The 25483-nt window shown below is 41.4% G+C and overlaps 2 protein-coding genes across 3 annotated transcripts; one reads left to right on the top strand and one right to left on the bottom strand.

The window, feature by feature from the left end:
* The first annotated feature begins 538 nt into the window (after window positions 1–538).
* On the top strand, window positions 539–15315 carry rnf2 (ring finger protein 2). 2 transcript variants are annotated; one of them, XM_031730397.2, is made up of 9 exons: window positions 539–638; window positions 4282–4378; window positions 4497–4657; window positions 5549–5631; window positions 10587–10719; window positions 10800–10899; window positions 12587–12759; window positions 12839–13028; window positions 13623–15315. In XM_031730397.2, exons 2-9 carry the CDS (start codon window positions 4292–4294, stop codon window positions 13722–13724), a joined length of 1029 nt encoding a protein of 342 aa, XP_031586257.1. In that variant the 5' UTR covers window positions 539–638; window positions 4282–4291; the 3' UTR covers window positions 13725–15315. The 2 variants fall into 2 exon arrangements, with proteins under 2 accessions (XP_031586257.1, XP_031586258.1); XM_031730398.2 differs by having other exon boundaries at window positions 571–638; window positions 4250–4378.
* Window positions 15316–18444: 3129 nt separating this feature from the next.
* LOC116312881 (actin-related protein 2/3 complex subunit 5-A-like) lies at window positions 18445–25177 on the bottom strand. The gene is made up of 4 exons (XM_031730396.2): window positions 24897–25177; window positions 24127–24199; window positions 19267–19443; window positions 18445–19060 (listed from the first exon to the last, which is right to left on the bottom strand). Exons 1-4 carry the CDS (start codon window positions 25034–25036, stop codon window positions 18998–19000), a joined length of 453 nt encoding a protein of 150 aa, XP_031586256.1. The 5' UTR covers window positions 25037–25177; the 3' UTR covers window positions 18445–18997.
* Window positions 25178–25483: the final 306 nt, after the last annotated feature.

Raw genomic sequence — 25483 nt, 5'->3', positions numbered from 1 at the left:
ACTATTGGTATAACTTGTTTCCAAATTATGACTCGATTTATTAATATGATGAGATTGTTACTTATTACTTACGGCACACTTTTTCCATATAATAGTCAAAGTCAAAGTCAGTTTTATTTGTCAATTTCTTCAAATGTACTTGCCATACAAAGGAATTGAAATTACGTTTCAAACTGTCCCATGCGTAGACATCGACAACAATAAAGTGCAGATGCACAACAAAAACAGTCCTAACAATAAGGTAATATTAAAAAAAAAGAAAAAGAAAAAAAAAAAGGTGCAGGTAATCTTAAGGCATTATAGGTAACATACAGGATATAACAAGACAAGACCTAACATATAATAAAGTGTTCCAACAGTGTGCCCTGGAAAGTAGTATACAGTAATAAGTAATAAGTAATAAGACAATAGGCCATAATTAGGCGAAGCTGGTTTTTGTTGTTACTGATTTTGATGGGAGGTTTGGGTGATGGGTGTGTAGCAGTGACTTCTACAGTCATTGATGTGTACAGATGTCGCCTTCTGATCAGGCCCCTCTAGCACAGGACTCGGTTTCCCAGGTTACGTTGCTTCTTGTGTGTCCGCCATATTGCCTTCGCCTAAACGCGCTGGCTGGATCGTCTCTTACAACTGAAAATGTAAGTATGGAAAAAATGGTGTTTCCACCTGGATCCCTGCTTCGCTCCTGTGTCGGAAGTTGTGATTAAAAAGCTCCAGGCGTCAGTTTGCGGTTGTTTCACGCTGTTCTCTGGAGGCTGGACAGCCGCACAGCTCAGCTCAGGACAGCGGTGCTCGGCTCTTCGTCTGTTGTTGTTTTCCCCTCTGTCACAGCCACAAATTACATTCGTGACTCCGTTCCGAGAATTTTATTGAATAACTCGTCGTATAATTGTGTGTGCTATTTAAAGGGAAACGAGGTGAGTGTCCGCCACGATCGTGCGGTCTGTGTTCAGCTCCTTTCTGGCGTTAGCGCTGCGAGGAGCAGCTAGCCTCTTCGGTAGCCCGTGGTTAGCAGCCGAGCACCGTGGATTCATTGAAATCTGTGCGCGAGGTCTGCCCGTGAACCACAGTTGATGAGCTAACACTAATAGCTTGGTGGAAAATGAATATTAGAGTCGACTCAGCTGCCTGTGCGTTTTAGAAAACCTGTGTAAATGCTAACAGCCGTAGAAACCGTGTCTAATTTGAATGTGTGCTGCACACACGGTTTTGTTTATGGACACAGATTAATGATTGCAGTACAAACACGTCATGGATCGTGTACTGGTACTGGTCAACGCAGCCCCAGTTTTACGTCCCATTGTACTGTGTTTATTGATGTTTTAGGCTTCATATGTGGAAATGTTGTGTAGCTTGCCTTTCAAACCGCTCGTTGTGTTTTATGTGAACCACCCCCATTTTCACCTCTTTAGTACTGGGTATCGCAATGCATTTTGGGTAGTCTTTGCCATGTTGTTGTTCACGCAAAACCAAAACAAAGACAGAGGCCAACAGGTAATAAGGAGCAAAGCTGCAAACACCCAAATGAGCCACAGGAAGGAGACGCAACAGCAGCGTGACAAGACAGAGAAATAAGGCCAAGCAGGGAGGCACAGACGTTTATATTGAAGCTTATTAAGGTCTTCATTACATTTCATTCTTTACATTATGACAGTACACTGTAAGACAGACACACATATATACAATATAACATTCTGACAAGAAAAACCTCTCAGACCCACGACAAAACAGCCCCATATAACACAAATATCACTGGTTTCTTGTATTATCTGTACATATACAAACTGTTATTAGGAGTGATCCATATGCTCAGGTTACACAAACCCATGTGTCGTGAGCACCAAACACATCAGCCCAGTTAAGAATTAGAAATAATTTTCCATTTTTCAGTGGAGTACCACCTAATGTGCATGGAGTCGTTATACTGACCCCGTGATGTCATTTGTTTGCGACATGTGAAATGCCTGCTGTTTGGCGTATGAGTTTTCATCAGACACCACAGTGTTGTTTTTTGTGTATCCTTTTCCCTTGTTGTCCAGTTTCGGCTTGGCTTGGATTATCGTGAAGGAGTCGTGACTCATCGAGCGACCCTACTGACTAGCCAATCGGTGGGAGTCTGTTGACACCACATTTTCAGATCGCTCGGCCAAATAAGTACTAAAAAAGTATCTAGTAACAAGTTCTAGCACCTAATGGAAAAGCCTAAAAACCGAGTTGAGTCGAGCCAAGCCAAGTACTGGGGTATTAGTACCTGTGTGGATACCAGTGAGAGGTATACAAGGGCTTCTGTGTGTCCGAGGTGTCATGATGGTACCCACTCATAATCATTTCATAGACGGGTTTCCCTTAAACAAAAGCATACAATTTCTCTTTGCATTAGCTGTGATGCAGCATCCCTGCATCATGTAACCATGTAACAGTTGGATGTGTGCTTTAAGTGTAAAGATGACATCTAATAAGGATCACACTGAAGCGTCTAAATATGGGTGGGAGGTATGAGATTTTGACTATACCGCTCTACTGCGATAGCGCATGTTGATGGTGTCATCAAGCTGTGCCTGTTTTGGTCGAAAGCGTCGCAGCGGCTGTAAGCAATATCATTTGGAAATTATGCTGTGTGACAGTAATAGCGAAGAGACGAAGCACGTTTTGGAATATGAGGAAAGCCAGAAACTGCACTTCCTCCATTTCCGTACCATTGATTCATTAATGTTGAATTCTCTCGCAGCTGCTCTATTCCCATGTTGTTCCAGTATATTAATGACTAACCTCGTATTGTGGATGGATTATCTCAGTTGTTCTCCTGACTGAAGTTTGGTCCGTTTACAGCATCCTGCCATGCAATTGCATTTGTCCCTATCCATCGGGAACCCTCACGTTAACTTTTATCGAGTGGAAAAAAGTTAGCGTTCATCCTCCAGCTTCACTGTGTTTATGCTAACATAGCTGTGTCACTAGCGATCACGTAGCACATCATTATATACCAGCTAGTCCAACTTCAGTAACCCTACAAACGTCACTGCTGTTTAGTTTTCTGTCTTCATTTATGTTGGAAGTGATAGCAGAGCTGTACGTTTGAATGTTGTCAGAAATCTCTCAGTCAGGACATGCTATATCATGTTTAGGTGGAAGCTAGCGAGCTAACTTCCTGCTAACTTCTAACTCTGTTAAATTTAATAAATACTGTTTTCATGGATGCCTGGATGTTAAACTTAATTGTTACACCTGGTAAAGCAGCAACGCTGATTATTTTATTACAGATGAAAGAATTTAGACAGTTTTTAGCTCTCAGTGATGCCGCAGTGTTCGTTTGACTTTGGGACCTGAAGGTGAGCCGGTAGCCGTAATCCTCCAACAATCCATCAAGCGGTGCGGCTTCATAGCTTAACAAAGTCGTGCTAAAACATTTTTGACAGATTTTTGAGTGCCGTGTAGCACATAAAATCGGTTCGAGGTCAGTTAGTGCAACTGGAATTCATACATAAGGTGCACCGGATTATAAGGCGCACTGTCGATTTTTGAAAAAATTAAAGGATTGTAAGTGCGCCTTGTAGTGCGGAAAATATAGTATACAGAAGAAAAGAACATATCGTGAGATATATTGTTACCGCACATGCTTCAAATTATACCGCGATATGGATTTTAGGCCATATCGCCAAACCCTACGTCTAGATAAAACAAGACCATAAAGATTCCTAACAACCCTATTACATCTAAAGAGTTATATTTGTTAAAATGATAACATGACAATGAAATGCTGTTGAAGGCGATGTTTCCAACTGCTATCCAAGAAATGCATTTAGTTGCTTCAGTCTGGAAAGTAAAAAAAATCTTAGTCCTTTCCATGAATGCAGACTATAAAGAGAGCATGCAAGAGACGAGTCCCTCCAAGAGTCCTGAATTAAAGTCTGTGAGAGAATTCAGCACCCACAAGTTTAAACAGTATTTTAATCTGCATGCCCCGTCTGCCTGTCAGCGACACCTGAATTTCCCCAGTGAGGCACAATAAAGGATATTTCTATTCTGTTCTGAGCTTAGATGGTGATTTGATAAAATAGACACTGTAAACACATTGTTTTCTAATTCTATAAAAACTTACTGGCAGCTTAACTTACTATATTAATGTCAATGTAATGTCAATGATATTACTCATTGGCATTACAGATTACATGTTTATGTGTGACAATAGAAAAGTGTGCTGTGTTTACCATTAACTTGGAGTCACTAACTCGTTATCATTGATTTGCAGAAGGGTCTCCATTTTTCCTTTCTGTTTCTCAGAGGTCCAGTGATGACTCAGACAGTTCAGACCAATGGGGTCCAACCCCTCAGCAAGACTTGGGAGCTGAGTCTGTACGAGCTACAGAGGACTCCACAGGTAATCATTAATACCACCTCATCACAGTCAGCCTGTGGCACGGCTGTGTTTGTGATTGTTAGGCCTGGTTTGTCTTGGTGCTAACCTCAGTCTGTGTGCTTCCTTCTGCCACACACAGGAGGCTATCACAGATGGACTGGAAATAGCAGTGTCACCCAGGTCCTTGCACAGTGAACTTATGTGTCCTATCTGTCTGGACATGCTGAAGAACACAATGACGACCAAAGAATGTTTGCATCGCTTCTGTGCTGATTGCATCATCACAGCTTTGAGATCTGGGTGAGTGTTGAAGCTTTAGCTCCTGTATCTGCACGGGAACACCTGAGTAATATGACCGTCACAGCTGGACAGAGAGAGCAGCAGTGAAGTCACAGGGCATCTGTGCAACCTGTCAGGAAGCCTGTGTAGCCTTCCATGATTGGTATTGGTTAAAGCGAGCTTTAACGAGTTAACGGCCAAATTTAGCCCAGGAAATTAGTTTCAACTTTTTATCAATGAGTTGCTCTTTCCAAATCCACTCTCTCTTTAAATGGCACTAAAACATGGCTAATGAAACACATTGCACCCACGTCACAGGATATTATATATTGTGTATATATATATGTATATAGTGTATTATGTTACTTATTTTTCATTGTTTGTACTTATTTGTATTTTTTGTATTTTCCTTCTGATATCTGTACCTGAGCTGAGGTAACGCAAAAATTTCCCCATCATGGGATCACGACGTGGGATCACTTATCTTATCTTATCCTATTATCTGCATAGTAATGATACAGCACTGAGACTGGTTCAAAAAGCCAAAGCTTCTCACCTAAAGGTTGACGTGTGAGGGTGACCATCTTACAATCACAGCACCTGCTTCCCTCACACTTGCAGATATAGGCATTAAGCATTCAGATGCACAGTAACAGTCTGAGCATCGTCTCATGCTGATGGGCTAGCACGGCCTCAGTGTGGTATGAATTTTCCTTGTTTTCGATATACTGTTTTCACATACTGTCACTTGGTCTGTTGTTGCTAGTTTACATGTTGTTGTTCAGGCTTTCACAGGTCACGGGTTTTGCTTTCATAACACCGATACAGACGCTAGAAAGCAACTAAGATGTTGTGCATGATTACCTGTTGTTCATGTGGAAGTGGCACTGATGCCGTTTGCTGTCTCCACAGTAATAAAGAGTGTCCTACCTGTCGTAAGAAGCTGGTGTCCAAGAGATCGCTGCGCCCAGACCCCAATTTTGATGCTCTGATTAGTAAGTGACGTCAGGAAAGCTAAATTTGTGCTTTACATCCACATGTTGATGGTTTCTTAATGCACTGCAGGAAGAACATGTTGTGTCATTTTCACTCAACTGTGGAAGAAGCAGAAACTTGGCAGCATTTGTATAATGAAATCAGCAACAAAGATCAATCCATAAATAAGTGAATGGGTTCATCAATACACCTTTGTTTCCTGTGACACGATGCCAGCAAGTGTTCAGTTACACAGCGATGTTGCTCCAGAGGTTTAAATAGTGCCAAGTCCTTATTTAAAAGTGCAGCAGATGTAGGGACGAACGAGAGTTTCTGCTGCTTTGTTTTCTTTGCTCTGTACCGTCTCCCTGAGGGTAACGGCTCGTACTGCAGAAAAGACAGTTTTATGATCCTGATGAATCACAATCTTTTTCATATTTTGACTGGAGAGACTGGTTCTCTTTGTAGTCTTTGAGCTAATTTCTCACAGAAAAAGCCAACACAACCTTTCCATTTAAAAAAAATGTATCCATGTAGATGCCTGAGTATTTATATGAGCTAACCTGCTGTGTTGTACACCCATCAATTACCACTGAGTCATGTGCACATCCTAAGGTCACAACAATCAACAATTCTCCAAAATCACTATTTGGTTCATACTCAGGTTTTCTTTACAGAAACATGACAAATAATACAAAAAAAATATTTTTTAAACACAGCCTTCATTACCTGTAAGTAGAGCTGGGCGATAAAACGATAACGATATGTATTGCAAAATAACTTTTTCTTGATAGAAAAATTAAACTATTGCGATAGGTATCTCTCTTGTCCTCTTAAAAAAAAAAGAAAAAAAAGAACAGCCAATCCAAATTAAGTAGCGCAGAGCCGAACCAATCACAGCCGCAGCGTCACGTCACGTGACTTGTTACGTACAGCACAAGCGCCAAGGCGCACATGTGTATTTGTTTTTGCAGCCGTGCTGCCCGGGTAATGAAGGAAAGGAGTTTGCCGACTAGAGAAAAATCAACCGACAGCGTGAGCGAAGGTTACCGAAGAAAAAACAGATGATGGTTCCAATGCAGGAGAGCTTGTTGAACGGAAGGGCCACAGAAGTTCCGTAGTGTGAAGGTATTTCAAGTCTGACAAAAAACAGAGTAGCGCGCACTGTAAATTGTGCCGAAAGCAAGTCTGGAAATACAATAAAGCGGTGCATGCTCAATCTCTGACTGAAAGCGCTAATTCGTCATTCGGCTTTTTTCAGACTAAAGTCACTGTTAAAACTGTTTGAAAAGCTAAGCTATACAACAAGGAGAGATTGAGAATTTCCTTTTAGTTCTCAGTTTATTTGATATTGACAAAAGTTAGTCAATTTTGTCTGTTCTTCTGTAAAACGGCCTAAGATTTATTTTTAGAATTAATATTTTGTTTCTAAGTGGAATTGACAATTTAGTCTGTTTTGTTTGTTCTATTTTGAAACTTAAACGCTTTAGCGGCTGCCTTTTGTGTAGTTTGCAATATTTGCCTTTATTTATCTGAAACTGAAGTCTCATGTTCCTTAAGTACATCTACCCTGTTGAACTTATTATGGGAAATAAATATTTTAATTAAAACAAGCTGCTAATTATTTCACATTTTACTTGTGAGCAACGGCACATTTAAATCTTACAAATATAGTTATTTGGCTTATATCGTGATATATATCGTTATCGCCTGAAATGAAAAAAAAAAGCATATCGTGATATGAAAAATCTTATATCGCCCAGCTCTACCTGTAAGACACAAACAGTCTGAAAACATTTTATATATATATATATGTATATATATATATATATATATATATATATATATATATATATATATATATATATATATTTTAGGGGTGCAAGGATACACAAAATTCCCGGTTCGGTTCAATACTTTGGTGTCACGGTTCGATATTTTTCGATACAAAAAATGTTCATGCCTTTTAATTTGTCATTTATTAAAATTATAAATATATATTTTAACTCAAAAGTACAGTTTTTAAATTTAATGTTGCTGAAACAACAAAATAATAAAAAAAGAAATAAATCTATCAGATCGAGAAATCCCTCATCTTTGGAAAAGAGAGTTTATTACAGAGAAATGGCTCTTTCCAAAATAAAAGCTATACTATACCCTTCTTCTGGGGTATATTCTCAGCAGCATATTAAACATATCAGGTCCCCATAAGGAGAATCATGTGCTAACGGCTGTCTAAATGACTCGGGTAAAGTTTGTAGCATGAGTGCTTGTTGTTTTTGTCTGCTTCCACTTGTCTTTGCACTAGGATGATGTTGGCGTAAATGTGCAGTCATATTCGTTGTGTTCCCACTAGTGCTGTCAGCGTTAATCTCGTTAAAATGACATTAACGCCATAACGCGGCAGATCTCCCTTAACGAGTTACCGCGGATCACCCCCTGTGTGAGGCTGGACGGCGTCGACACGTTAACGAGCTAACTGCGCTAACGCAATAGTTCCCACCAATGTAATTGAGGATTGCGTGGCACATCCGACATACTGTTTTACTTTTATCCATCAGGGTCATACTTCACATGAAAACCAAAATAGTTCCAAACGCCAGATCTGAATGAGGGTGGGGGAGGTTCAATTTCGGGTAGCGTTGAGGCAGTTGCCATTAGGGCTGGGTATCGTCACTGATTTCTAGAATCGATTCGTTTCCGATTCACAAGGTCCCGATTCGATTCTATTCAATTCAATTCGATTCGATTCAATTAAATTCAATTTGAATCTGGGAAATTTTGACAGTCAGAAATATTATAATTCAGATCAGTACATTTACATATTTTTGTATCTATAAAAAGGAAGCTGACACATGCAAGACTTTATCAAAGGTGTGAGCGTCACAGCAGATGCCTTTGTGTCAAAGTAGCTGAGAATAAAAGACAGAAAAACATGAAGGTGGTTTTCCTGGCCTGGGATTTTATAAAAATATTCTGCAGTACATCAAAAACGAAAGAAAACCATTAATCAACATATGAACGTTACCTCTGACGTTACAGCGGTTTTATTAGAGACACCAAGCGTTTTGCATTTTGCATAATTTTAAAAAGTTTAAATTTGTTCAGTATTGAACGGCAGAAATTACGTTTTCTTTTCGGAAGTATGTAAAAAAAAAAAAAAAAAACAGCGGCCGACAGCGCTGTAAACAACAGTAGACTTGTGCGTAACAAGCAAGCGAATAATGCAGAAAACAGATTTTTAGACGGGGAAACTGTTCTTGAAGGAGAGAGACAGAGAGAGAGAGAGCTGTGCATGAAGTGTGATTTTTATCTGGTGGAAGCAAAACAGTAAAAGTCAGAGTGATTTCATGACGATGTTTATGTGAAGCGTAGTTTGGATCTTCTTTTGCTGCTGGTTCAGTCAATATTGTTTGGAGAGAGATAAAACTAACAGCTTTAGAATCAGCGCAAAAAGGGCGTGAACACAAAACGCGGACCCGCCGACAGATCAGAATCAGCGAGCTGTCGGCTTTCAGCCCCGACCGTGTCCGTGCAGTTGTTGTGCCAAAAAGTGATTGTCTGCCAGAAAGTGATTGCCGTCCGCGGGAGCGCGCGCAGCCGCTTAAAGCTGCAGCGCCCGTCGGGTGAGAAAGGCGACATCTCACTGATTCTGATCCGCGGGTTGCGCTGTGTGTTTACGTCCTTGCGCAGAATCCGTGTTCCTGCTCTCATTTACTGTCTTAGCTGTTTGGTGGTTGTTGAAATTTTGTGAGGTTTAACCTGAGATTCTGCCGTTTCGGGCAAAATAAATTTATATTAAAAAATCGATTCAGGATTTTAATGAATCGATTTCATGTTATCCAAGCTAGAATCGATTTTAATCGATGAATCGATTATTAAAATCCACCCCTTAGGGCTGTGCGATATGACCAAAATCTCATATCCCGATATTAAGACATCTATCGTCCGATAACGATATAAATCACAAAAATGTAACATTTTCTGTAAATTCTGTGAATGTCGGGCAGCTCGACTTGCGTGAAGTGTTTCCAGCTGGGCGTCGCACCTGGAGTCCAGTGTTTTAACTGATGCATGAAACGACACATTTTAGACATAGGTTGTAACGGCCGCTGCTTTTCTTTGTGAGTATTTATTACACAGCGTGCTGCGGGGAAAAGCCTGTTCTAACGTTTGAGTCTAAGGTTTATTTTTAGCACCTGACGGCTCTTTTTGCTTCTCATCCGTAAATACTCTGCATCTTTCACGTGATTCAGTTTATTTTGAAAAGTCTCAACAGGATCTTGAGCTTTATTGTGAAAGGTTTATGTGGAAAATAAACAAGCGGACACGAGGTGGTTTTACCGTCGTTGTTGCTAATGACAACGCATAAAAACAAGCGCTTGTCCGTCTGTAGTGTGGTTATATTAAACATAAGAGAAAGACAGAACTTTAGGAAATTAATATAGCCACTACAGTGACCATCAAAATAATGAAAAAATATTGCCGTAAACAGTTTATTTTGCGACACCACGAAACAAACGATAGCGTAAAATGAAACGATAGACGTTTTTATATCGTCATCCGATATATATCGTTATATCGAACAGCCCTACCACCCCTAGTTGCCATGTTGCAACGAGCTTAGCTTCTGTCTCACTAGCTTGCGCTGCGCTCAGTGGATCTGTGCTCGACAGTGCAGCCTAGGCGGAGTAGTCGAACGCAGATCCACTGAGCTCTTAACACAGACAGCATCGTCAGAAGAAAACTTGATAAAATAAATTAAAAATTTTGTATTGTTCGATACATATGCGTACCGAACCGAAAGCACTGTATCGAACGGTTCAATATCGATATGAGTATTGTTGCACCCCTAATATAAATATATATATATATATATATATAAAACATAGGTATTTCCTGTTCCTTTACGTGTGGACATGGTGTGTGAAGTCTTTCGATGGTAGGGAATAATCCTGCATTTATCTACTTTCAGGTAAGATTTACCCGAGCCGTGACGAGTACGAAGCCCACCAGGAAAGAGTTTTGGCCCGCATCAGCAAACACAACAACCAGCAAGCCTTATCCCACAGCATAGAAGAAGGGCTGAAGATACAGGCTATGACCAGGTAAAGGACACGTACAAATACTCCAAATACTCACATTAAACTCAGTCCATTTCAATGAATGAGAGTTACCTCTGTGTCAGACTACAGCGTGGTAAGAGACACACAGTGGAGAACGGCAGTGGAGCTGAGGATAATGGAGACTCGTCCCACTGTAGCAACGCTTCCGTCCACAGCAACCAGGTATGACGTGGTATACATGGATGCTTTCTGTGTACCGCTTAAGCCTCTCTTCCACTTGTACCTGTTTGGTTCAACTGGACTTGGTTTTAGGATTTTCCATTAGGTGTTATTACCTGGTACAAGCTACATGCAGGACTTTCAGGCTGCGTTGCTATAACAACCCCACCCACATTGACTCAGTTGTAATGGAAAACAACCTAAGCCGAGTGTAGTTGATTAGGCACTACTGGAACAGAGGCATTAGTGTCTTTGTCTTCATTTTCTTTATTTTAATTTAGAGCAGAACAACTAGGGCTGGGTGTCATCACTGGCTTCTGTCATCGATTCACAAGGTCCCCATTGATTCAGTGTTTACTCAGTCAGAAATATTATAATTCGGATCATTTATCAGCACATCTCCATATTTTTATATGTGTATAAAAACAAAGCTGACACCGTGAGACTTCATCAGAGCATCACAGCATCACATCAGATGTCTCTGTGTCAAAGTAACTGAAGATCAAACACAGAAAAACATGGAGATTTTCCTGGCCTGGCTTTTTATAGCAGATAACCTTAAAAATATTCTGCAGTAGATCAAAAACTGAAGAAAACCATGAATCATGACCATGTTTATCAAATGTGGAGCGTAGTTTGGATCTTCTTTTGCTGCTGATTCAGTGAATTTTGGTCAGAGCGACAAAACCTGCAGCTCAGAATCTGTGAGCTGTTGGCTTTCAGCGCCAACGGCGTGTCTGTGTACGTGCCGGCGGGTGAACGATCCACACTCGGTGTTTACGTCTTTGTGTGGAATCAGTTTACCTGCTCTCATTTAATGTTTCAGCTGTTTGATGGTTGTTGAAATAGTTTTGTGAGCTTTAAGCTGAGATTCTGGAGTTTCTGATAAAATACATTTATATTTAAAAATCATTCAGGATTTAATGAATCGGTATCACTTTATTCAAACTAAAATCTATTTGAATTGGGAAATCGATTTTTTTAACCTCCCCAAGAACAACGTTTACCAACAGACTGGTGTGACGAGTGAATTGCCACGACTCGACTCGGATTGACTGGTTCCCCATAAAGATAGATAGAGATGGATAGAATTTATTTCAAACTTGCAAATATAACTGAAATAACAAGAGAAAAAAGAAAAAAACTCTATGTCTACAGAATGTGTGTGCTTGAAAATGAGGCTGAAGTTTACACTTTTCCTGTTCCTATCCCCTTATTTCAAATTTCGTTACAGTCCAGAACCACCTGATGTGCGTGGTTGTTGTCATAGCAACACGGTTAGGCGTCTGTGGCATAATTAATATGCGCCACGTTGATGTACCTGATGCTCGATCTGTGGCTTCTCGTCAGACTCGGGGACCATGGTGTGGCTGGGTTTAAAAAAACAGCGGTTTTGATTTTCGTGAACAAGACGGTCTCATGACTCCTTGAGTGACGCCACTGAACAGCCAATCGGTGGATGCAATTTGGCGACGTCACATTTTAGTGCTCGCTCGGATCGTCCTGGAATCATGGCCAAGCAGTTTCAGTTTTAGTTACTGGTAACAGGAGCTGAGACCTAATGGGAAACCCTGAAAATCGTGGCGAGTGGAAAAGAGACGTACACACGAGTGTGAGGACCACAGTGATTTTTAGGATGGGTGTTCCCTTCACAAACGATCTCTCTTCATCTTTAACCGTGGTTCTGTAGGAGGCTGGGCCGAGCATCAAGCGCACCAAGACGAGCGACGACAGCGGTTTGGACATGGATAACGCTGCTGAGAACGGGGGCGGGGACTCGGTGATTGATGGTGGTGCCAGTGAAATAGAGCTGGTCTTTAGGCCACACCCCACCCTGATGGAGAAGGATGACGGTCACAACAGGTAGGCAGACACTGAATGTGTTAGCTCTGAAAATCCAGTTCCTGCACATATTCACACGAGTGCGTTTGTGTCTGCACAGTGTGGAGTTTGTCCCTCGCTACATAAAGACGTCCGGTAACGCCACAGTGGATCACCTGTCTAAATACCTGGCTGTGCGACTGGCTCTGGAGGAGCTGAGGAGAAATGCTGAAGCCAGTCCTGTTAATGTGGAGGCAGCTTCAGAGAAACAGTACACCATCTACATACCTACAGCTGGAAACCAGTTCACTGTGAGCACCCACACAGACACTCAGCTTTACTACACATATAGCTATCCTGTCTTTTTCACTGTGATCCACAGTGATTGGCTAAATCACACAGACGTGGACTGAAGGCTGGCGTCCCACAGAGTTCTGTAGGACCGGAAGAGTTTTTGCACCCACAGTATGATAATCTGGTGGCCATTAGCTTTTAATTTTTCCAATTTTTAATTTTTTTCTTACAGTGTTAGGGACTGGCGCAAAAATAAAACACGTTATATTGTATAGAATTATTATTACTATACCAAGGTTTAGCTTTGTGGTTTTATTTTTAAAGTGGAAGAATTCACTTTGGCTGTAGTCACCGAGGCACCACACTAGGGGGCGCTAACCACTTATTCACTTTTTTTAATCCCTGAGGAAATGATGTAAAACACTGGCACTTGGCACATTTAATGTAGACGTATGATGTTGTAAAGGGATGTGCACAAAGGTGAGACAGCAGGTTCAGCTTCTCTATGTGCAAAAACAGTTCACAGTAACAACAACAGATTCAATGGCTACATTCAAAATACTGTGTGATTCAGTGTGTTTGGGAAATGACGTGTTGAACTCTGTCCACAGGTTCTGAATGGTTCCTTCTCCCTGGAACTGGTCAGTGAAAAGTACTGGAAGGTCAACAAACCCATGGAGCTCTACTTTGCCCCTACTAAAGAACACAAGTAGACGGGCAGGAAAACACACACACACGCGCGCGCACACACTGACACACACACACACACACACACACTCAGAGGAAAATCAAATGCATGGACATGGCGACCTGTGCGGCACACAGAATCAAGAGCAGAAGTGTATTTCTGAAGGAGATGAACAGGGTTGACTAAAACCCTCAAAAGGACTCTTGTACATAGAAGAAACCCCTTGTTTTATATTATCTGTATCCGTGTTGTTTCTATCTTAGTATGATGTAGCAGATCAGAACAGCAGCCAACAGACTAGACTGCTGACAGTAACTGTGGATTCTCTCCAAACAAATCCAGGGTCCATCTATAGCGTGAAGTTAAAAGCACATGGGTATACTGTCTTCATCTGAATGGCCTTTAGGCCGGGACTCAAGGGTCTGTTTGACTTTGGAAGCGACCCTGCATCACATGGGTGACATGTGACTGGATGTAGGGCCTTAAAAACCAGGACCAGCTCTGTCCAAACAGTGTAGGAGCACACGATCACTGCCGGTGACCTCCAGGATATCAGAATGATGTGCAGTGTTAAAATGCCTGTGAACAGTTTCCCATGCATTAATGGGCCATGTAAGATGCATCTCACATGCATGGAAGTAAATAAAAGTAAATATGTGAATATGTGTTGCATTGAAATGTGTTTCTGTTAGAACACTCTTCTATATATAAATATGGTGGCACGGTTAGGTCCTGAGTTCGACTCCACCGTCCGGCCTTGCTGTGTTTTGTTTGTGTGGGTTCTCTCCCGGTACTCTCAGAACATCCCAGTTGGTTAGGTTAACTGGTGATTGTGAATGGCCCACAGGTTTGAATGGTTGCTCGCCCTGTGACAGACCTGTCGGGGGCGTGCCCCGCCTCTCGCCCTGTGGTAGCTGGGATACGCTCCAGCATCCCCGCAATCCTGATAAGTGGAAGAGAATCTTGCCACGTGAAAGTTTACGTGAAAATGGAATCAAACCAGCAGATTTGGTCGTCTTGTCATGTTGACGAGCACAGCTGGTTTATGAACCCTGATTTGAGTTGGAGAATCTCAGTTGCCCTGATCTGCTGCCAGTAGGAACAAACTGTCTTCTAATATCTGTGGCTGCTCTCTATGGCTCATCCTTTTATAAATGTCTTTTGTAACAGTATTTGTGATCGGAGGCTTGGACAGTTTGACCTTTACAGTATTCTGTTTGCTGAGGGTGGCTGTCCATCACAGGGAGGTTGGCTCGTTGCTCTCACAGACACACCCTGGAGAAATCTTTTGATACAGTTTGTTTCATTTTCCACCCAGCAGACAGGTTCCTGAGTGTTCAGAAGAGAAACTCCACCAAACGGGTGATTCATGAGTGAGTGGGAGTCTAAACGTGTACCGTAAATGTTGTGACTTTGTCAACTTGAGTTCAGACTGGTTCCCAGTTGGTACATTTCAACAAACCACAAACATGTGCAGAGTTTGAGCTGTGTTGCTGGCTGGTGGGCTCACAGTATGCTAGCGTGAGCTCACGCTCGGTTGCATGGACACTACTTGTGAGTGATTACTGAAATGTGTTGGTGAGAATGTGAAGGGAATAAACTGTCAGTACAGCCTGTGTCATGTCATAAACTTGTTTTCACTGATGGTGGGAAAAGGAAGTGTTCAGACACGGAACATGGAAATGATTTGGTGTCATTAGGGATGGGTACCGGTTTCCGGTGCCATGATGGCACCAGTTCTGACATAAACGGTAGTAACCAGACCAAAAAGCAGCGCACATTTCGGTGCTTTATTTCGGTGCTTTTTCTTTCTTGAGATGTCATACACTTTGGATTCTAGCCAATCATTTTACCTTTACAAGCATAGTAGGCGGGCCCAGGTACGTACGTTCTTTTAGAGCAGAGCTACATATTAAAAATGCCCAAGGCAAAGCGGTCAAAAGTCTGGCTGTACTTCACAGCAAAAGATGCAAACTCAGCAGCCTGCAACAAGTGCTTTAAGCCCCACGCCCCCGGTACCGCGAGCAAAAAGGAGGAGATCACGTTTAATCGGTTATAACACGGGGTGAGAAATATAAGTCCAGACGTGTGGTATCCACAGAAACCTCTGAATCTCAGCTAAAATGTCATATAAACCATTTCTACAACCACCAAACTCACCGAAAACAAGCCATGATTAAACGAGCAGTTATGTAAATGCGCACAAGTCCGCTAAACAAACAAGGCGAACCAGAAATTCTCCAGACTTCATGTAACCGTCTAAAGAAAAGCTGGTTACCTTCCAGAGCTATCACCAATTCCAAACACCAAGTTTCACCACACTCTGACCAAAATTCTCTGAATGAGCCGCAAAAGAAGACCACAAAAGCACACAGCGGCGCAAATGCGCTAAGACAGAAATTGGCTTACCGTCCAGATTTCCTCCGTTATTTTCGCCGGTAGCCATGTGATTATCAGCAGTTACCACGCCTACCTAGCCGCATCAGAGTCGTTTTCCGTCAACAACCTCCATTTTAGACCCACCTATAGACACGTGACTGGACAGACGTCACATGCAGTAAATTTGGGCCCACATGGGTTTTGGCATTACGTCTGATTGGTTGACGTAACGTGAACGTGACATCGTTACTGTGACTCTATTGGCTCAAACAATTAAAAAGAGGTGTCAATCATGCAAATTGACCAAAAGAAACCAAAGTTACAGCCCCTCAGAGTTTAAAGGGCCAGAGGCCAATTAAGCGCTCCATGGCAGAAAAGGCCCATTACCATGTAAATGTGTGGTTAATTCTTCAAAAACGCATTTTAAAAAAAGCATTTTCAGGCATGTTAATAAAATTAATTAATGACTGCTCTTAAATAAACAGCGCTGTAATTTTTCACTGTTTCACTTTAAAAACATAAATCTTTGCACAGATGATGGTTATATGTTGTTACGGTTCTTATCATTTTGCAGAAAAAAAGAGACTGCTAAAAATAAAAACATGAGAGGTTTTTGGATGAAGTTTGTGTTCTCCATTCTTTAAGCACCGGTTCGAGCACCGTTTAAGCACCGGCACCGTTTCAAAAGTACCGATTTGGCACCGGTATCGGATAAAACCTAAACGATACCCATCCCTAGGTGTCATACAAATATCATGTTTGATATCCTGTGACGTGTTTGCCATGTGATTCATTTGTCTTTAAAACCTGCAGCTGTTTAAAAAAATGGTATAGCACAATGCCATGTTTCTGATTAATATATAGTATGGGCTATATTAGATGAGTTGGAGAATCTGTTGACTTAAATAAATCAAAGTGCTCACTGCAAATAGAAATATTAGTATAAAAACGTCTAAATTATGGATAAAAGTTGGTGAAACAAAGTTTATAAAGTTTAGAACGACTCGTTTGTTTCCTAAACCTTGAAACTAAAAAACAACAAAGGTTCTTTTTTTGGATGCAGCTCATCTCAAGTGACGATTTGCTGCTATTCTTTTATTCGAGTCGATAACCAGAGAACGATCTTTCTGCACAGTCAATATAATTTGGGTTCTGGAGAGTGTAGATGACATTTTACTCATTTCTGCCATTCTAGAGAAAAAGGTAATTAAGCAAAATGTAGCAGCTGAAGGAATAGTAGAAACTAGTTGTTGCAACTAACCTCAGTGTTTGAGCAGATACTGTTTCTGTTTTGTTATACTGACCTATACATTGTTCTGAATAAAAATAGTTTGAGCAGAAATCAACACTGGACTTATGAAAGTCACAGAGGAGCGTTCCAATTCAAACATTTTCTGTTTTCCAACTTTAGCAAAGAAAATGGTCCCATTTCACAAAGTACGCTCACCATAAGAGTGGGTCAGAGAACCCTACGAGTCACAGCGTTACTCATGTTTCATTTAGGTCGAGTGTGTCTGATCAGCAGTGTGTGGAGCTTGTATACTGCATCCTTCTGTTTGGTCAATAAAGCTGAATCTCAGAGTTCAACATGGAGCACACAGTGCTGTTTCTGCTCTGTAATCATGTTTGACATCCTTTCAGTTCAGTGGAATCCAGTGTTACACGACCTCAGCATAGTGCTGAATACATCAGTGTAACTTCACATCAAAAGTATTTTTAATGAATTGGATTCGGTTGTCATATTTATGCAGGGGTCATTTTAAAGTTTTTTCCCCTGAACATTGGCTGATTCTATCATTTGTTCTGCTACTTGATGGTTAATTATTCATATTTTTTATTCAAGTCATTTGTTAGAAACATCGCTCACAATACCAGAATGTTAAACAAAATTAGCTTATGTTTCATTTAATTAAAATATTTTAATTAATGAGAATTATTTAATGATGCATTTAGTTAGTTTTGGCACATGTGGCTCTCCATAGACTCCACTGGTTTCTTGTACTGAGGAAGTCAGACTGCACCAGTAAAACAGTCCTATAAAGTCTCACATCTAGATGACACCCATAGATGAGATGGTGTTTTACTCCAGCTTGTTGCACAACAAACACTTAAACTTGAAATAAAACTTATGAATATTATAGTAAACACGATCATTATTTACAGGCATATCATGTCTAATACTTTACTGGGACAGATCAGCTCATCATCACTCACTGATAAAGCAGAAAGCCTCAAAAGGCGGTTCATCAAAGACCGTCCGGACGGCTCGGCTCATCCCATCACTACCAAACTCATTTTCAAATGTTTGAGCAAAACAACTACAGTAGTTTTATATGTATAAAAGGATTCAACAGAAGCAGAAAAGATAAGTGTTCAGCTTCGGCTCTTTATTCTTTTGTTGTTTCACATATACAAAGCATCAATGTAAGAACAGCCACGAATCAGGCTGAACCAAACACAGTTTTGGCATGAGTAGAAAAAAAAAGTGGACAAATATCTTCAGAAAGTTGAGGGTAAACAGGAACGTCATCCCAGCATGCACTAGGAGAGAAACAAACTTCATCTCCATCTCAACCTGGATGAGTCCGACTCTACCAGAGGAAAAGGGGAAAGATGGAGAGAAGACGGAGCAAATGGTGAGAGAGCCAACAGAGCAGCCGGGAAGCTGTTTAAAGGAGGAGCTGCTTTGCATCTGAGTGAGGGGTCTCTTTGCAGGGATGCCAAACAGATTGTGTGAGGTGCCAGCACCTTGCCGCCTGACTGACACCCAGCACTTTGAAATCCCAGAAATGCATGTGAAATCCAGAAAGTAGAAAAAAGTAGAAAGAAGAGCAGTTGGAAAAAAAGTCCCGTATAAAGACAGAAGTTCAGAAACACGATCAGCTGTGGAGTGACTGGACGCTGCAGGTTTGGCGACCATCAGACAGTCTTCCTCGCAGTCAGGACTCTCACGATAGAGCCAACTCCTCCCACTGCCAGAGCCTGAGGACGCACACAGATCAGGCAGAAAAGAAACATCCATAAACTTTTCTCTGCATTACGATTTGAGGGAATCGTCTGTGATTGTGATCAAAGCTCTGGCTTTGTGAACGTGGCACTAACCACTTAATGGAAACTGGTTTCGATTTCAGCAAATTTCCACTCTTAAGATTGTATTAGCTTGATGTTTATTAACGGAAATCACTAACCTTTTCATGCCACTGCAGCAGTACAGCACTACTGTTGTCAGAGGGCTTCTCAAAGCCTCTGTAGATGTATTTCATGAGCAGATCCACTCCTGCTTTGTCCAGAGAGCCCACGGCCTTCTCTATGTCACTGCTCTTGAAGCTGCTCAACACTTTGACCACCAGCTGCTCTGCTCGCTCCTATAACCACACATAAAGAGGGGGAGGATACTGCATATTAAAAAGCAGGTACCTAAATGAACACTTTCCATCAAGACACCTGAGCTCTCTCACATCATTTCAATTCAGTTTTATTTATATAGCCCCAATTCACAACAGTTGTCTCAAGGTACTTTATATTGCAAGGTAAAGACCCTACAATAATACAAAGAAAACAGCAAGCACTGTGAGGAGACTGGGAATGAAAAACTCCCTTTTAACAGGGAGACGATTCCAGGTGAATCCCCCTCAGAGAGGGCTGGGGAGGAAGACAGAAAAAAAGATGCGCTGTGGAAGAAGAGCCAGAGATGAATAATAACTCATAATTATACGCAGAGTGATGTATAAACATATAGTCAGTGCACAGTCAACACTCAGTGCATCAAGGGAAGCCCAAACCTACTGCAGGGTAACTAAGGGAGGATTTAGGTTAATTTGATCCAGCCCCAACTGCATGCTTTATCAAAGAGGAAACCTTTAATTTCAGTGTGGACGAGTAGCAGCTCTACTCTGAGCCTATCTCTAAGAGAGAGACAAGAAGAGGACCCCAGGATTACAGGCCTATGGCACTGACATCCCACGTCATGAAGACCCTGGAAAGACTTATCCTGGACCAGCTCCGACCCACAGTCAGACCACATCAGGATCCTCTTCAGTTTGCTTACCAGCCCCATCTCAGAGCCGAGGACGTCATCATCTATCTGCTCAATCGTGCCTACACCCACCTGGACCAGCCGGCGAGCACTGTGAGGGTCATGTTTTTGACTTTTCCAGTGCTTTCAACACCATCAGGCCGACCCTCCTGGGAGATAAGCTAACAGCGATGCTGTGGACTATAAATACCTCGGAGTACAAATAGATAATAAACTGGACTGGGTTAAGAAAATCACTGCACTCTACAGGAAGGGCCAGAGTAGTCTCTAAGGTCCTTCAACATCTGTCAGGCAATGCTCAGGATTTTCTATGTGTCTGTTGTGGCCAGTGCCATCCTCTATCGTGTTGCATGCTGGGGCAGCAGGTTTAGGGTTGACTTCCTTAAGCTGGCGTCTGAGAGGCAGCTATCGTCCAAGATGAAAACAATGCTGGACAATACCTCCCACCCATTCCATGATGTGCTGGCTAGTCACAGGAGCACGCTCAGTGAGAGACTAAGATTACCCATAATGCACCACTGAACGATACAGGAAATCATTCCTGCCTGTGGCCATCTCATTGTACAACTCCTCAGTCTAATGCACAGTACACACTGCAATAGCTACACACTGTTGCTCATGCTCTACAGTAAAATAACACATGACAAAGTTCACAGGTTAGAGTTAAATGTCCATCATATATATTTCACCTGTAATATTCTTGATACTTATAATTGAGCTATTTGTATATATTAGAGCTATTTCTCATATTTGTAAACTCTGTAACATATTGTATCATGTAATTCGTTTAGTCTGTTATTATTTAATATGCATATTGAAAGATATGTCTTGGTCAAAAATGACTCCAAGGTTCCTCACAGTGTTACTGGAGGCCAAGGTAATGCCATCCAGAGTAAGAATCTGGTTAGATACCATATTTCATGTTATCCGTCTTATCTGTCTTCATGGATAGATAAAGTTGGGTATCATTTACGCCTTCTGATGATGGAGAAGTGATGTATATATAATGTAAAAAAGAATTGGTCCTAGCACTGAACCCTGTGGAACACCATAATTAACCTCAGTGTGTGAAGAGGACTCTCCATTTACATGCACAAATTGGAGTCTATTAGATAGATATGATACAAACCAGTGCAGCGCAGTACCTGTAATACCTTCACTAAAGCAGTTTCTGTGCTGTGATGAGCTCTGAAACCTGACTCAAACTCTTCAAATAAGCCATCCCTCTGCAGATGATTGGTTAACTGTTTTTGAAATAATTAGCAATAAAAAGAGGTTTGACATGATCCTATAACTAGCTAAGACAGCTTGGTCAAGCTTTTTAAATAACAGCTGAGGCCCTGTGGTACATAGCTGATAGAGCGACTACGCTTCCTCCTCACCATCAACCAACCATCCTGTTTTCCCGGCTGCTAGGGAAAACCTGCTGGGGGAGAGCTAATGGTGGCTATGCTACCTTTGGTCGCACTGACTACAAGGGCCTGGCTCGTCTTATGTGCAAGGTTAAAATATTTTGTTCTTTATAAAGTTTTGTTAAGTCAAATTATTTAGATAAGAAATATTATTAAATAGCAGGTGTATATAATGCTCTGATGGTCTGTTAAGTATATATACTTAAGTCAGGTCCATGCAAGGAAACTAACCAAATTAAATAAACCAATTCTGCCAAGAAGAGTTTCCAATCAATCCAGAATTATGCCAAAAGCTTATTGATGACTACCAAAAGCATGTTGTCAAGGTGCAACCAAAATATGTTAACCAAATATTAGTCGGGGTGTATGTATATAGGCAGCATGGAGGTACAGTGGTTAGGACTTTTGCTTCACAGCAACAAGGTCAATTCAATCCCAGGTCCTGGGTTTGAATCCACCATCAAGCCAGAGCCTTTCTCCATTGAGTTTACATGCTCTCCCCATGTCAGTGTGGGCTACCTCTGGCTTCCTCCCATAGTCTAAAGAGTAACTGGTGATGCTAAACTGACTATAGGTGTGAAAGTGAATGGCTGTCTGTCTCCCTGTGTTAGCCATGCGATAGACTGACAGCCTGTCCGGGGTGTACCCCATCTCTTGCCCTGTGGCAGCTGGGACAGGCTGTAGCCTCCCTGCAACCCTGAACTGGAGAAGAAAATGTTTGGATGTATACATTTGAGCCCATATGTACAATCATTCAACCCTGGAAAAAGAATAGTTCAATTGAAAGCCTGAAATTATGATGGCTTTGATGCCCAACACTTTATGAAAACCTCTGCAGTTTAGATTAGGAAGGTCCAAAATGCATTCAAACAGTATTGAAACGATCCATTCAAGAACATTAGCTGCAAGTCTCACGAGATATTAAGATCTGAAAAAACCCATGAAAACACAAAAATGACTAATTTTAGTTTCAATATGCAAATATATAAGAAAACAAAACAAAACCCCAAAACAAACACTTGGCAAAGTGTTCAAAGTCAAAGTCAAAAAGACTATTTATCCCCAAGGGTTAATTAAGATAGATGATACCTTGGCGACCATACATACAACACACAAACATCACATTGGGGAGACAGGTCAGGCTAGGTAACACTGGCCGGTCGACCACATGAGCGGCGACCTGAACCGAAACCATAGAAAATGCACAACATGAGGAAAGACGAGGAGAAAAAAAGAACTCCCCCCAGACAGAAAAAAAAAACAAAAAACCTCAGCACATGAATCAGCACATCTCACAACATAAAGACATAAGCTTCGAAGGCGTTTGGAGGGGGGTTAGGTCAGTGTACATGCATGTGCGTGTGTGTGTGTGTTTTCCGTGTTTTGATTTCTTTTTCTGCTACAGCAACGCTTATGTGCCGATACTGACTGAGTGGCAACACCTATCGTTCAGGAGAATATTACAGAGCCTTAACGGCGGGTATAAGTACAAGTGAGACTGTGAGATGAGGTTGCAGCAGGTGTACTGGGCCCTTAATCAAGATACTGAGAGACTATCTCAGATGTAATTAATCAAGAGCTAGTGTTAAACGGTTACTTTTGTAGAACCGATCAATTTTCCACGTGGTTAAAGAAGTGGCCAAATCAACATTGTGAGAGGGGGAAAAAAAAAAGAAAAGAAAAAGAACCCGCCCCCCACCCAAAAAAAAACAGTAGTGGATGATCACAATAACCTTTCAGCAACAAAAGAATATACAGCCCAGTGGAAATTCCCATATGGAAAAGAAATAGTAAAAACTTATAAAAGACTTGCATAAGTTGTGGCCTACTTCATATAGTGAGTAATATAAGGCTTATATGATTTACTCATGAAAGCGGCCACTTTCTCATTACTTTCATAAATTGTTTTAGTAAGTATCCAAAACATACAAGTTTCATTTATATAATTTTTCAAGGGATCTTACATCGGTTTTCACTCTTGTATGCTTTTCATAAAAGTTTCACACAAGACAGATACAAACTTTATAAGATTAAGAGATATATCTCTCTCTCTCTCTCTCTCTCTCTCTCTTCCATATAGGTTGTTTTACTGCAAACCTACTAACATTACTCTCTGATGACAACCAAACTCCAGGCAGCCACCGTCTGCTAATGTTTCTTTACAGAGTACTGAGAATGGACCATCTATACAAAGTTGAGCAGGGCCCTGAAACATGGCTGTAACTCCTAAGCAGTTAATGGAGCTTTTCTATGAAAACCTTTTAATTAAAACTGAAGCGTTACACTTTGATTATGTTTCAATTAAATCTCTTGGGAAAACACAAAAAACCACATTCAGAGAAGTTAAATGGCACTGTGGGGTATCGCAGCCGTTGGCTGGCCCTCCCTGAGCCTGGTTCTGATGGAGGCTTCTTCCTTTAAAAGGGAGTTTTTTTCTTCCCACTGTTACTAAGTGCTTGCTCTCTTTATTGTTGTCTTGATTCTTTCCCTTATAATATAAAGCATCGCGAGGAGGCTGTTGTTGTGATTTGGTAGTGTATAAATGAAATTGAAGTGAATTGAAAAATGTAGAGAGGCAGGTTGAATAAAAACACTGGTACCTTGGCATTCTGGTTCTTGGTGTTGATTGGAGGATTCTTTAGGACAGCATTGAGAGCTCCATTCAGATTCCCCTTACAAAATATCAGTCAAGGACAACACAGAGACGGAGATACACGACCTTTGCTTCCCGTTTTAAGACACTCTAAAGTGCAACTACAAAACAAAGAGTAAACTGTTTCTAAATCAAACAGCAGGTTTCATTACAAATAACATCAAAGAAAGACTTCTGTGACTATATTTTACAACTACGGCAGCGGTAAAGTCCAGGGAGCGAGTCCTCCTGCACAGCTCCTCAGCCTGTTCTCTATGCAGCCGGGCTCACCTTAAAGCACTGCTGTTGGTTTCATCGAGGCCTTTAAATGCGCGGAAAGCAGCAGGTGAGAGAAATCAGGTTTACTACACGGGCTGCAGTTGAACAGCAGCTCTTTAACGATGACAATTCTGATAATACACTCAGTCCGACACACGGACAAAGAATGGGGCTGAAACATTTCCTTAAAAAGGAAAAAGTCACAGAGAACCACACCCTCCTGTGACTGACACCCGGAAGTCAGTTTTCACAGGCTCCTATGCGACAAAGTGCATACAGGATGTCACAGAAACGTCAACTTTATGTCACTGTAAATACCTGGAACGTTATTTTAACCATATAAAAACGGGTAACGAGAAGCACCAATACTGGACCGATACTCCGCCCTCCGCGGAGTCCACATACACACATCACTGTTCGCCGTGCCGTCAGCAGAACAGCCGCCAACTTAAAGGATATTGTCTGAGCAGAGAGTCCACCTCGGCCTCGTCCGGACCGCCCTGATTCTCTCCTCCCTCTTCCTCGTCCACGAACTTGTTCTCGTCGTATTCATCGACATCTACTTTCCTGAAGCGGTCGGACACCGTGTTCTTAGACATCCTGTACACGACAACAAAGATCAGCTAAAGGAAAAGACAAAGCTCTAAGGACAGCACACGCCACGAAACTCTGCTGTCCACTTCGCAGCCCCGCAGGTCCACTTCCTCACCTCCTCACTTCCTCACTTTCTTTATACTTCTTCCTCATGTTCGGGCCAAACAAAAAACCCCAAACCCCAAACTGGCGCAGTGCTGCCACCAACTGGTACGGAGTTTACAGAACTTTTTTTTTTTTTTTTAAATATTTGCAATACAAACTCATATGAAGAAACGAGAACAGGAGCAACTCCTTTTTTATACAATCTATATTACATGTCAAGTGAATTCTTTTTGTTTTAATTTGATGATTATGATTTATTTCATGAAAGTCAGAAATGTATTTCTGAAATGTATTTAATAAGACCAATCAAAAAAGATTTACAGTACAGTCTGCCTACTGGTGACCTA

The sequence above is a fragment of the Oreochromis aureus genome, unplaced genomic scaffold (assembly GCF_013358895.1).
Source record: "Oreochromis aureus strain Israel breed Guangdong unplaced genomic scaffold, ZZ_aureus HiC_scaffold_54, whole genome shotgun sequence".
NCBI lineage: Eukaryota > Metazoa > Chordata > Actinopteri > Cichliformes > Cichlidae > Oreochromis > Oreochromis aureus.
This window is presented reverse-complemented; position numbering and strand designations above follow the sequence as displayed.